The sequence below is a fragment of the Nansenia antarctica genome, assembly GCF_963989245.1.
Source record: "Nansenia antarctica genome assembly, chromosome: 6".
NCBI classification, from domain to species: domain Eukaryota; kingdom Metazoa; phylum Chordata; class Actinopteri; order Argentiniformes; family Microstomatidae; genus Nansenia; species Nansenia antarctica.
In genome coordinates, this window is record NC_137676.1 from 25,084,503 (window position 1) to 25,098,605 (window position 14,103).

At 43.7% G+C, this 14,103-nt stretch overlaps 1 protein-coding gene across 9 annotated transcripts in view; it reads left to right on the plus strand.

Annotated features, from left to right (window-relative positions):
* Positions 1-5,074: 5,074 nt before the first annotated feature.
* eif4ba (eukaryotic translation initiation factor 4Ba) overlaps positions 5,075-14,103 on the plus strand; it is a 47,824-nt gene continuing 38,795 nt past the window's right edge. For all 9 annotated transcript variants that reach the window (XM_080535113.1, XM_080535119.1, XM_080535120.1 and 6 more), the window contains exons 1-3: positions 5,075-5,101; positions 7,200-7,355; positions 8,717-8,922. In XM_080535113.1, coding sequence (XP_080391239.1) covers positions 5,089-5,101; positions 7,200-7,355; positions 8,717-8,922 — 375 coding nt within the window. In that variant the 5' untranslated portion in view covers positions 5,075-5,088. The remainder of the gene's footprint in view (positions 5,102-7,199; positions 7,356-8,716; positions 8,923-14,103) is intronic.

Sequence of the window (14,103 nt, forward strand, 5' to 3'; positions counted from 1 at the left end):
TGGAACAGAGACATTCGAGTTTCATTTCATTTAAAAAAAGCTGGTTTACCAGGTGGAAATGGTTGCATTATGTCACTGAAAGAGACCCTGTTCTTTGCTTATCTTGCAGTAAAGCTATATAGAGAAGGGGTTAAGGCACCACGACAGAAAGACAAGTGCATTTACAGTAGGAGGCTTTTGTAAGTTTAGCCAACACGAGATGTCTGACATACATTCAGAATTGGTGAGATTGCTTGCTTCGCTTAACAACACTCCCATTAATGCTCTACTGTCGGACGTTGTTGAGAAAGCGCAACAGACGGCCAGAAACTAGAACTGATATTCAGATCCATCCGATTCTTCGGCAGCGAAGGGCTTCCGTTAAGAGGCAATAACAATCGAGATGGAGTGCTGTCTGTAATAATGGTCAACATCATGTTTGTGGACATTGTGGGACACTGTGAGCTGAGTGGAAATTACTGTAAATTCCAACACATTGTTGGTAAAATATTTAACGTTACGTCTTTGTAGTGTGTGGGTGCGTGCGTGCTTAACTATTATTGCCCGTGCATTGGGGCCCGTCGTTATGCCACTGTGTGCGTGTGAGCGAACGAGCAATCAGCGAGAGGGAGGGAGGGAGAGAAATCGTTATAATTTTTTCCCTGGCAATTTTTTTCCCTGTAGCGTATATAGACAGCACCTCAGCACCCCCAGTCAAAACACCTTCCCGCGTGCCTGATCCCTGGCGTCATTTTATCAATGAACGTGGTATTATACATATTTACATATTACATATTTGTTGTTATTTATGGAAGTGTCCAGTTGCTGGAGGAACCAGGACGCCGGCTACACTGCACAGTTTAGCCCGAAATATATAGAGAGAGTGCAGCACCGCAACTCCCGTTAACAGAGAATCGTTCTAACAGGGAATTCGCTCCGCGCTGTGTCGACGGTGATAGGAGTGGAGGATCGACTCCATTCAAATAGTTTTGGATTCCCTGTCTTCTCCTCTATCCGGACACGTTTGAATTGTTATCCTAACCCCCGGTAAACCGAAGTTATTAACCCGCAAACGGCACCGTGTTTGTCCGTGAATAACACGGCACACAATGATACTACAGTTCATAAAGCAGACAAGTGAAGGCAGTGGTTTTAAGGGTTCAAAAACATGACTTTATTATGTGTAGAACAAAATCCAATAGAAATGATTCAAACATGCAGACAATCAGGCAGTAGCCATCTCCTGAACATAACAATGATGCTACAGTGAGGTACAGTACCCATCTCCTTACGATAGCCCACATAAGTTTCTTTCTCTTTTCAGCATTCATCTTTCGAGTATCCTTCCTTCTGTCTTCGCTCTTCTGTCTTCTCTCTTTTCTCTCCAAAAAACCACGGTTAATAATATACCACATGCCGAGGGAAAGGCATAGGATAGTTGCAAGTTCCTCCATTCTGCTATTGTTGCTGTGTTGTGTCTCGTGAAAATATACGTCACCACCATGGCGCGCTGTTATGACGCGTAACTCCGCCTACTATCGTCTACTCCTCCTACTAGTCCGGGTCGGTTGTGTATAATGGAAAACCAGAACTGTTCAAAAGCGGGCTAAAGTGACCCGACCCGACCTGGGCTGGGCTGCTGATGGAAAAACGCCATTAGTTGAACCAATGTACTACTACTACTAGCCAGAGTAGAAACCTCTATGACCCGCTCAACTACAGCGCCTATAGGCTGGCTGGTGGGGTGAGATGGAGGCGGGAGGATTTTGAGTTACTGTTACCTTACCTCTGTGGAGTGGATAAATCACGAACATTACAAAACGTGTTTCAGATAAAATTTTCTGGATTGGCCAGTATCATACCTTGCCATACCAAAATGACACCTATGGTTAATGGTGCTTTTAGTATAGAGACAATCAACAAAGACATGGCCAAGGCACTACAAAAGAACATTATTGGAGTCAAATTGTTTTGGGGTGAGAAAAAAACAAAAACTAATGTTGTTAACTGATACACCATTGCACATAAGGACTTGAATCTCCATGGGTTTTCTTGCAGTTGAAATAATAGGCTACAGTATAGTATGCAGCAAACATTGTGATGATTTGCAGCCTGTCTATCTGCTGGAAATTATAAGCCAGTTACAGTTTTTTACGGTCGCTATGTCACAGTGTTCAATACTGAAGTCACAGAGTCACAACTCTTCATACAGTCAGCAAAGCAGAAGCCCATGTGAACAAAACTGTGACTCTTACTCTGTGCTTTGTGCATTGCTTTCATCCAAAATGCATTCAATGACCACGTTCTCCAAAATCCATAACACTTCTCTCATTCAAACTCCCCCATCTGCAAAACCCTATGTAACACATTTTTTCATTGTTAACATACTGTGTTCAAAACTCTGAAGAACATGTTCAAAACAGAATGATTTGGTGCATTTGGTGCATTTTTGGTGCAATAGTGCATTTTTAATTTTGCACTTTTGATACTCTTCAGTTCCAGCACCTCAGCAAAGTCTGATAAAGGATGAGCGGTTTTCACTATTTGCAGTAATCATATTGAAATGTCTAGAAAATATTAGCAGAATATATACAATGAAATGAAATAGACTAGATGCATTGCCAGGGAAGACATAAAAAAGACAACTAAATTATTAATGATTAAATTATTATTAATTATTACATTAGATGTGACCAGATGCAGACCAGAGGGTGGACCAAAACCCTCAGGAGTGAGACATTTTTGGTGTGATTGCTATTGTATTGTAGCCCTGGAATTTCTGTTTTTCTTTTTTGTTTGAACTTTGCATCTTCCACTTTATTTTCCACTTTTCATTTTACACAAGTAAATGTAGTGTACTTTGAAGTAAATGTACCGTAACTTACTTTCTGCAAAGATACTGAAAAAGAAAAATACACTAAGGATAGAAGCAAATTGCGGCATTTCTGATTCATTCTTGTTGCCTAATACTTTACAGTTGTACAGTCAACTATTCTGTCTATGATTACTATAAATCAAACCATTTTTATAATGAAATATTCATACCAGGGTTTCCGTTAACCGGTAATTCCCGGACTTTGTCCGGTAAAAGTTGTTGAAGTCCGACAAATTGAAAACTCGTCGGACAAAATGTCCGGTGAAAATAATTCCCTCTAAGCACAATTTGAATACAATTCGCTAAAGTTCACATTTTGTATTCAAATTGGCTTCGGGCCACCATTATCAGCTGAGCACCAAACACACACACACAACACTGCCCGAGAGAGAAGGACCCGCCCCCTCCAGCCAGCCTATAGGCTAACCAAAGGGGGCGGGTCCTTCTCTCTCGGGCAGTGCCGCACGAGTGTGTGTGTGTCCGGTGCCCAGCTGAAAATGGTGGCCCGAAGCGGAAAGCCTTAACTTTATCGCACAATAACAAGGATAACAAACGAATCGGACAACATTTACACTAAGATGGAGACAAACTTCAGCGATATGATCTAACAGCCGGTCTTCAGGACGACATACAGACCCGTATGAGCTTACAGGGCTATCCCCTAAGTATGATTTGACAGGCAGCTAAACGAAATGCCTTCCCAACCAGCGAGACCTGGGGGGTGTTCCATCAACGTCGCCAAAGGAAAACCTAGGCCTACTTCGCCAAGTCCCGCGAGACTCTTAAAAAGATCCAGGCATATCTTGATAGATCTCGCGAGACTTGTCAAAACAAGCCCAGACTTTCCTCCAGCGACGTCGATGGAACACCCCCCTGGTTATAGAAATGACGTTGTTTTATTGATGAAAAAAAAAAAAGGGTAAAACTGGAAAGAGAAAATAGAAAACTCACATTAATCCCAAACAATTTAACAAACTTCAGTTAACGTAATGTGGAGTCCGTTCATTGATCGATGCTGTCTGTTCAGTTCCCAGTGAGGCGCCCATTCAGCGCTGGACCCGTTCAGCGCTGGATTTGACGCATGGCATAGCGCGCATGCGTCAAATCATGTTATATTATTATATAGCTCGCATCTAATCGTATCGGATGAGAAATAGACATTAAATGGCATATATAGGCCGCTACACAACAGTAATCACCGCGACAAACAGCTATATTAGATTTGAAAAAAGAAATATGATTTAGATTTTTTTTTTTTTTATTATATTTTAATATGATGACCGGAATATATCACGTTTGTCCGGTAAATCGAATTCTTCCCGGACACGATGTCCGACGGCACATTTTTCTAACGGAAACCCTGATTCATACATATATATATTCTTGTGAAAATCATTAAAACTATGTAATGCTCCCTGTTGTTAGTGTTTTGTAAGTCAGAATGTTATGAATGACTGTGTATGCTTCTGAGTGAACATTGTTGCCAGTGTATGGTTGAACGAGCTTCTTTTGAGACATGAATTAAGTCATTGGCCAACATGCGTGTTAGTAATGCAGACTGTATGAAGAGTTGTGACTCTGTGGCTTCAGTATTGAACACTGTGACGACCGTAAAAAACTGTAATATCGCTTGCCAAGACACAAGGGCTCTGCCCTGTGATGTAAGACACAGTGTCTGTGGAAAGAAACTCCAGGCCAGTTGGCCCTGCATGATGGAGTAGGATATGCTTAGATTGGATTATCGAAGCATTTGATGCCCGTTAGATTACATTATCATCATGCATGAACATATGCCATACAATGATATATTTATGAATTTGACACAATCATACATGTATTCACACATAGGGTGAAGTAGAACTAAATAAACACATACACAGTAAACAACTACACCAACATGTAAACGGTCAAAGGTGTTTTGGTGATAAGGCGACAATTGTAGCCTACTGAGAGGTCTCACACAAAAACAACAGATTGTATGGATACAATATACAAAAGAGACACAATTACATTGTCTTCTCTGTTTGTGAATCTGTTAGGACATTTGCTTCTTATGAGAACGCCATATTCAATCAAATAGGCTAGTTTACTGTACAGATGACCACATAGCACTAGAAAATAGGCTGCAAGGGCAAGACAGGAGGGAAGACAGGCTCGCGAGCAGAGATGCGCGTTCACGGTTATAAACTTCTGACGCCTTCATCCGGGACCCTGGTACGATCTCGCTCTCCAACATGGCGGCGTCAGGTGAGGTTTATGAGGGGGAAAGAGCTGGGTCGGTTGGGGGATTTCAGAGGGTATTAGCTCGCTTCAAATCAGTAAATATCGTGTGGGGAATGTCTATGTATTGTCGTGTCAATCGGTGCCGGTGTCCTATGTTTTTAAATGCATTACATTCATGTTTTCGAGATATAAAGACGCAGCGGCCGTGGGGAGGGATGCAGCTACGCGAGGCAGCGACTTACTCAATTGAATCATTTTCGCCCCGGTCTTGGCGTAATGGGTAGCACGTTGTCTTTAGAGGTCGTATTCAGGGATTATCATAAATGACAACGTGTGTTGTTTTGAGGCATGTTGTTACTGTGTTACTAACTGCGGGAAGAATTGGCACATTGTGTCCCTGTGTAGTTACAATTCACTGTGGCGCGCGGCTCAGACCCGCTAGCTAACGTTAGCAAGAGGCGCAAGCGCATTTCTTGGAGGAGGGGCTGGTTGAATGGTATGGGGTGCCCAAGGAATTCCCCACGTGCACATTTTGGGTCCCCATATTCGAGGTGTTCGGTAACCGATGGTGAAGCGAGACAGCTCGAGACTCGTCTTGACCATCAACTGGCATCTCCCCAACTTGAAACTGACTGGCTAGCCAACTCCGGGTCAAATGGCGCATTTGAGTCTGGCATCGCCACGAGCACTAGGCCCTAAACTCCAGCAGAGTCTTCCCCGTCAGCAGCCCTGTGCTGAGTAAGCCTATGGAATGACAATGGCTAGCTAAGTAGCTACCTGCTTCTACGTCTAAGAGAGTGACTGATTACTAGAAACTACCCCGGTTGTATGTCGAGCCGGGTAGCTAGCTAGTTAGCTAATCCGAGTTTGCTAGCGTCAATACATGACTCGCATTAAGAATGACCGGCTCCCCTTTTAGTTGAAGGTTCATGTTGAAGCAAGCCATCATTTAGGTTGTCCCATATGCTGCTAAGGCTAATCATAATGATGGCGGAACATTTAGCCAAGTATGTTTGTTATCAGCTACTACATGTTAAAGTCCATGAGTGCAACCCCCCACTCATTGTAAACAGGCTGTGTGCATGTGTGTGTGTGTGTGTGTGTGTGTGTGTGTGTGTGAAAAGAATGTCCTGACAGCTGAGGTTTTCACAATGAAGCTGCCAGCCCTCTTTGTTGTTCACTGCCCGCTTCAAACCAAAACAAACCAAACCTGCTCTATCAGAAGAGCTGGTCTCTGTTTGAAACCCTTGCGACCAGCATTAGCCGTTTTTGTGATATTGAGTCTTGCTTGCACATCAGACTTGGTGCTGTAGGTGTAGGTGCTGTTCTAGAAATGCCTCTGTTTCAACCAGATCTGCAGTAGAGTAACAGTTGTCTGTGATGCTCAATATGATTTTGGGGGGGTGAATAGCAGTATAGTGGCTGGTTATGCTGCACGACCACTCCCTTTTAGAGTGGGTCAGTGGGGGAAAGGCTCGACTGTCTTTTGCCACAAGCATTAGAAGACAGACACTGTTTCCTTATCAGGGCCTGCACATTGCAGGTCCCCTTATCTGACACACTGGACTGGGGGGGCACTCCACAACAGTGCAAATTGAGTATTTTGTTTGTGTGCAGCTGTCGACATAAAGGGTGGTGTGAGCCTGCCTTTTCATAACCATGCACTTGTGTTGTTTTTGTCAGAGAATAGGGCATGTTTTGGGGGGGGGGGGGGGGCGGGGTGGTGGTGTTTGTGGAAATGATGCACTGTCGTTTGTCAGGCAGATTCAAAGGCTTATTGTTTTATGTGTTTTATGTTATTCCTCTGTTTGAGTTATTAACTGTGTACATCAGTCAAAATGTGTCCCAAATGTCACCCTCTTTATCTCTTACTTAAGATTTCTCCATATCCACCTGCTTTCACTCCCAGGACCTTGATAAGCTCTCTTCCCTTAACCGAAAACAACTAGCAAGCTATTTTCCTGCTGTCCCACGGTATTCACCCCCCCAAAAAAACGGATACAATTTTGTATCGGGTAAGGGGCTAAGTGTTTCCGTGTCAGACAAGCCTAAGCTTCGCTCTGACTGCGTCCTCTAATACCGTTCTTCCCTTACTCTCTTCTGTTTGTTTTCGTTATCGCAGCTAAGAAGAAGAATAAGAAGGGCAAGACCCTGACTCTCACTGACTTCCTGGCCGAGGACAGCAGTGGCAGCGGGGGCAACGCGCCCCCCCCCAGAGACTACCCCCCCGCCAAGTCCACCAGCTGGGCGGACGAGACCGATGACCTGGATGGAGACGGTGAGTAACACAACCGTTTTACGCTTCCACTAAAATAACACCTCGCGTAAAGACTGTCCGAGTCTGGAGTTGCGGGTTTAAATAAATGTCTGAATCTGTGTATTGTACATGCCCCCTAAACCTAGATGTTTAAAGTATGAATCTGTGTATTATACATGCCCCCTAAACCTAGATGTTTAAAGTATGAATCTGTGTATTATACATGCCCCCTAAACCTAGATGTTTAAATAAATGTATGAATCTGTGTATTATACATGCCCCCTAAACCTAGATGTTTAAATAAATGTATGAATCTGTGTATTATACATGCCACCTAAACCTAGATGTTTAAAGCTGATGTTCATGGAATGGACAGTGTTACTGCAAATTGATTGTGATGTAGGAAGAAAAAGAAAACACTTCTGGAGCATCTTACTTTATTTTCATCCATAACTTCCCTCATGGAGATTTTGATTTGCTGTTCTGATCAGGGAATGCGTACATATCCATGTTGTGGCTGAAATGTTCCACTGTGAACGGAAGTAACATCAGAGGATTCACAGTGAATTCCTGTGATCGTAGGCAAGCTCTTAATCATGAGGGTTGGCCCAAGCAAGGAACTGCGCAGATCAAATTGTTTCAGTAAATCAATTATACTTCCTAACGGCCGGCAAGAGATCATTAGAATGAAAAGACTAGTGAATCTGCATGGTGCCTCGCTCAGGCCGACCTCTGATCAAGCAGATATGGGCAACACCTTTCTGCCAGAAGAATGGAACCCTTTTTCTGTGTATTTTTGAAGATGCAAGCTTCTCCCATATGTCAAACACTAACCCAGGGTTCCCACAGGTCTTTGAAATCCTTGAAAGTTTGTGAATTCGAGAAAAAGAAATCAAGGTCTTAAAAGTTTTTGAAAATAGACATGGGTCATTGAAAGTGCTTGAATTCCCCTCTCTCTCTCTCTCTCTCTCTCTCTCTCTCTCTCTCTCTCTCTCTCTCTCTCTCTCTCTCTCTCTCTCTCTCTCTCTCTCTCTCTCTCTCTCTCTTATTTAAGAAAATAAATAAAAATGTTTTACTTAGGTCGTCAACTAGTAAATAAGTCTCTGTATTGCACAATATATTGTTTTGCTGTTCTGTGGTAGAGAAAGCAAGAGACCATCTAGTGTTCAGACATTCAAGCCTCTCTTTTTAATTGTTGCCTGTGAGCGGATAGTTCCTATTATGAATTCTCATCTAGATCTGTCTCAAACTATTGGGTCCTTGAATTTGAGGGAATTAATTGAGTCTTGAAAGTCCTTGAAAGCTGCTTGAATGTGATGTTTCAGAAGGTGTGGGAACCCTGCTAACCGCGAGTCCTGACCATTCCTCTGTTGTCTCCACAGTGTCCACCTCCTGGCACACCAATGAGGATTCGTACCGGGAGCCGGCCATCGACCGCTCCATCCTGCCCACCGCGCCGCGGTCGGCCCGCGAGCCCAACGTGGACCGCTCACGCCTCCCCCGCAGCCCCCCCTACACCGCCTTTCTGGGCAACCTGCCCTACGAAGTCAGCGAGGAGTCAATCAAAGACTTCTTCAGGGGCCTAGCGGTATGTATCGATCCCCACCAATGGAAGTGGGGGGGGGGGAACGACGACTGTAAGCACATGTTGTCGCCTTAAGGCGCTCACATAGTCGGGTGTACTGTGAGCAGACCGGACTCTGCACGGCATGTCTGCAGTCGTTTGAGGTTTCATAGTCGAGCGTACCACCGCGTACTAATTTCCTACATTTCTCATGCCAGTTGACTACATTTCCCACAATCCTTGCACACTGTTGTCATTCCCTGCCTACTAAAGCCCAATTTATACTTCTGCGTAAAATCTACGGCGTAGCCTACGCCATAGGCTCACGCGCACCTCTCCAAAAATGTAACTACGCGGCAGTGCCTACGCAGACCGTAAGCACTGTGATTGGTCCGCTTGGTAACACATGATTCCGACTCTCTCGTAGGCCAAAATGCGGAAGCCATGACAGAAATGTCATTTACTTTTTCTGTAATTAGCCTACTATAATTAGATTTGAAAAATTATGATAACCATCTTATTATCTTAGTTTAATGTCATTTCAATGCATTATAGACATTTTCTTTACAACAAGCATAACAAAAAAACGCACACCGACCAACGCAGAAGTATAAATTGGGAGAGCCCTTGCGTAGGCTACAGTGTAGCCGCGCATAAATTCGATGCAGAAGTATAAATTGGGCTTTAGGGTACAAGTCGCTGCTTGCTAACCATCCTACCCGGTAGCTTAAGCAGGACATCCCCGGTTTGATTGTACACTTTTCTCATAAATGAAAAATAACAAACCGGCTAACCCTGGATTTAAACTGAAACAAAAACTTGACTTGATAAAACGTCAAACAATAGTCCCAACTTAAATAGCAAGATGGTAATGTGTATACGTCGTCGTTTAAACTTTGTCCACATGCTCTCCAAACACAGTCCCTCTGCCACAGGTGTCTGTGTTTTTTTTCCGCTGTCACATTATATGCATGTCAATGTGAAACAATTTCATGCCGAGCCATGTTTTGTGTGACACCGGTACGCGTCCGCCAGGTATGCACGGTCCCAAAATTTGAGCCTCTGCAGAGTCCGGTCCGTATATGCTACGTCTGACTGTTTAGGCCTTTAGGCTACAAGACTGTAGGCACACTTGGCTGTAGCCTTGAATAGTCCATTACAGACGATCTATAGACGCTTTTCTAACTAAGCAAAATCTGTCGTTTTCATGCATTCGTTTAGGGATTGACCAAAATCCAATCTATAATGAATCCAATTATTAAAATAGCATGGTTATTTCTGTTGAATGTCCGAGCCTGCAGGGGACAGGCCCAGTAATGTAGTAATGTAGTAATAATAATCCCACCTGAATATCTGGTGGATTCTCTTTCACTTCAAGCGAAAAACATTTGAGTCAACTTCACACTTCAACCAGTTCTCTTGCACATCAGAAGTAGGGACGTTAATGATAAGAGGTCAGATAGAGGCCATTTGCCTATATCTATACAAGGACATACGCCTATATCTATACAAGGAGCTTTCAGCATAGAACACCAACCTGCACTGCCTGTTTTGAGAGCTGAAGGGTTTTCCAGTTGATCCTCAGGCTGATCGTGTTTGTTAGTTTAGAGTTTTCCCACTGTTACTTTGTGCCTAGACTACATCAGTTGTATGGATATAGACAGTGTCAATATATGTATACTAGGGGTGGAACGGTTCACGTATTCGAAACCTAAAATCTGTATGGGTTGTTCCCGTGTGAACCGAACGAATGCAGCGTTGTACTGCACGTGCACAACTTTTTTGAAGTAATCTCAGGTGGTGTGTAAATTTGCTCAGAGTGCCGGAGCGCATACTGGGTTCAACGTCATAGAGCAAGTAATTTGATTGAACTAGAGACATTCCATGAGCGCTGATTTCCAGAGCGTATTTACGAACACACCCTCAACCACTACGCATGCACACACAGAGAGAGAGTCAGTAGTTTTACCAGTTAAGGCGAACACAGTCAAACTAGAGCTGGAAGCTCCTCCAGCATCCCTTAAATCTCCTGTTTGGGAACATTACGGTTTCTCAGCTACCTGCAATGACGATGGACAGACAGGTGGATCAGACCAAAGCTATATGCCGGCATCGTTCAACTGCCATCAGGTATGCGGCAATATGTCAAACTTGCTCACTCATTTCAGACGGCATCACCTGAATGTAAACATCACAGGTACAAAAAGAAAACAGTGTGAAATGCAAACCCAGCTCCCCATGGCACTTAAGCAACCACTACAGCAATTCAGACCGGGCCAAAGCCATAACAAATATATATAATATAGCAGTGGACCTACTCCGTTGTGGAGAACACAGGTTTTGAACACAGTAATTGAGCGTTGTTACGTAGTTCCCTCTCGTCCACATTTCTGCCAGAGAAAAGTCATACCAACCCGTTATAAACAAAAATATGATAATACAATGCAGTGTTTCCTCCAGGAATTTTGACATTGGTGGCGGGTAGCCCTGACCGCGCGCGTTTTTTTTTCCGCGTGCACGCGCGCTCAAAACAACGACGTAATTTCAGCCAAAACTAGAGGATGGCCAAAAAATAAATAATGGAAATACAGAATATAAACTTGTGACTGACAGTCACATACACACACACAAAGATCATCAGCTATAATATAATACGAATTACAATAATTACAGAAGTAAAATCACAGTCAGATGGAGCATTCGGTAAACAGCTGAGTATCAGCTGAGTTAAAGAAAACAAACTCTTACCTTTGATGACACCCACATCAGCCCTGTTTTCCCGTACTTCTCCCGTGTGTCTCTTATTGTCTGTGTCTGCATGTTTTTCCAGCATGTAATTCCGTTGTCAATAAAAAAATCGTCTCCCCTTCTTTTCCCCTTGACAATACTGTGTCGTTGCTAAAGTGACGGCACATAAGAATCGTTTTTTGACTTGCTAATGTCTGCTGATACACCACCACAGCTAGCCGATGCTGATGGCTCTCCCGCTGTAGCTTATTTGTGCACCTACAGTGTTTCCTCTATATGCATTTATTGGTGGCGGGCCGCCACGAATGAATTTCCTCCGCCACTAATTGATTCAGTCCACAAAAAATAATAATAATCCACCTCTGAACATTTTAGCTGATTAAAATATATCTGATCCTAGATCAGCGCTATAATGGATGTTGACTAAAAGTGCACCTAAATCCACGCCCATCTCTCTCTAACCGCTGATCCAAAATCAGATTAATGACATTCAGTTGACAACGTGACACAAGGGCTACTCCTGATTGGTCTAAATGTGAACCGGCATGAGAACCGTGCAGACTCAACCATCCCCGCTACCTTCCGAAATGAAATGAAATGAACCTTTATTTTACCAGGGAATTCCTTTGAGACGAGTCTCATTTTCGAAGGAGCCCTGGGAATGCTCACTCGCATTCACATTCACTCGCATTCTTACTCATTCATACTGCATGTTTCATTCATGTGGGAGGAATGCTCGGGCGCCTGTGTTTTCTCCTCGCAAATAACGGGCTAAAAGTCACCGGTAGTACCATCTAAAAGATACAAAAAGCTGATCTAGCTAGCTAGGTGCACAAATAAGATATCACGTTAAATAACTTCGAAAAATTAAACGAAAACAGCGACAGATGGATGGATTTTTCAAGAAAAAAGATGTCCCAGACACTTCAAACATTGCTGAAGCTAGCAGTGGCTATGAGCGATACAAAACTGCATGGCTGGGTGTCGTATTGCAGGATTTAAGTTTCTCTCTATATTTCGGGACGAGGAGCCGCATGGCATGGTCGGACCTTCCCAGCGGTGCCCTCGGGAACGAACGGTAAGCCTCGTTGATAGTAACGTAGCAGTGGTCTAGTATGTTAGCTCCTCCGCTGGGGCATGACACCTGTTGTTTGTAATTGGGAAGTTCTGTTGGTGTGATTAAAATCGCCGAGCACAATAACTGCTGCGTCGGGATTAGAGTTTTCCACAGAGGAGATGTAGGTAATACTTGGGACATTGCAATTGAAATTGCGTTCAAAGTAAAACACACACACACACACGCAAATATTGACAGTAGAGCTTGGCTTGATAGTGTATATCCCCACTGTGCTGGGTCGCCTCCACACCTGGCACCACAGGGGCCCGTTAATAAGACTGCTGTCTGTGGATTAGTTCGAAAAAAATGTGTCCAATACAACGTTGTAGTTGTTTAGTACAAATGGGTCTATAGCAGCTAGGTAACATTAGTCCTGTATCAGAGTTGTGTTGTTGGGTCTTGTAGCAGCGTTGGGTTAGCTATAGCAGCTAGGTAACATTTGTCCTGTATCAGAGTTGTGTTGTTGGGTCTTGTAGCAGGGTTAGCTATAGCAGCTAGGTAACATTTGTCCTGTATCAGAGTTGTGTTGTTGGGTCTTGTAGCAGGGTTAGCTATAGCAGCTAGGTAACATTAGTCCTGTATCAGAGGTGTGTTGTTGGGTCTTGTAGCAGGGTTGGGTTAGCTATAGCAGCTAGGTAACATTTGTCCTGTATCAGAGTTGTGTTGTTGGGTCTTGTAGCAGGGTTAGCTATAGCAGCTAGGTAACATTAGTCCTGTATCAGAGTTGTGTTGTTGGGTCTTGTAGCAGGGTTAGCTATAGCAGCTAGGTAACATTTGTCCTGTATCAGAGTTGTGTTGTTGGGTCTTGTAGCAGGGTTAGCTATAGCAGCTAGGCAACATTAGTCCTGTATCAGAGTTGTGTTGTGTTGTTGGGTCTTGTAGCAGGGTTGGGTTAGCTATAGCAGCTAGGTAACATTAGTCCTGTATCAGAGTTGTGTTGTTGGGTCTTGTAGCAGGGTTGGGTTAGCTATAGCAGCTAGGTAACATTAGTCCTGTATCAGAGTTGTGTTGTTGGGTCTTGTAGCAGGGTTGGGTTAGCTATAGCAGCTAGGTAACATTAGTCCTGTATCAGAGTTGTGTTGTTGGGTCTTGTACAGTTGCTCAAAATGCAGATAAGAGAAAGTATAGGCTAACAGTGTTTCCTCTACATGCATTTCATCGTGGCGCGCCGCCACGATGGAATTTCCTCCGCCACCATTCAGATTTCTCAACAAAAAAAAAAAAAAAAGATTTAGGCCGCTTTTCAGACCTTCACAGCGCTAGACACACCCACAAGCGCTGAAACTGGACCAGTCCGTGTGTGTCGCGAGTATTGAACTTGAGGCTGTGTTCGTAAATTC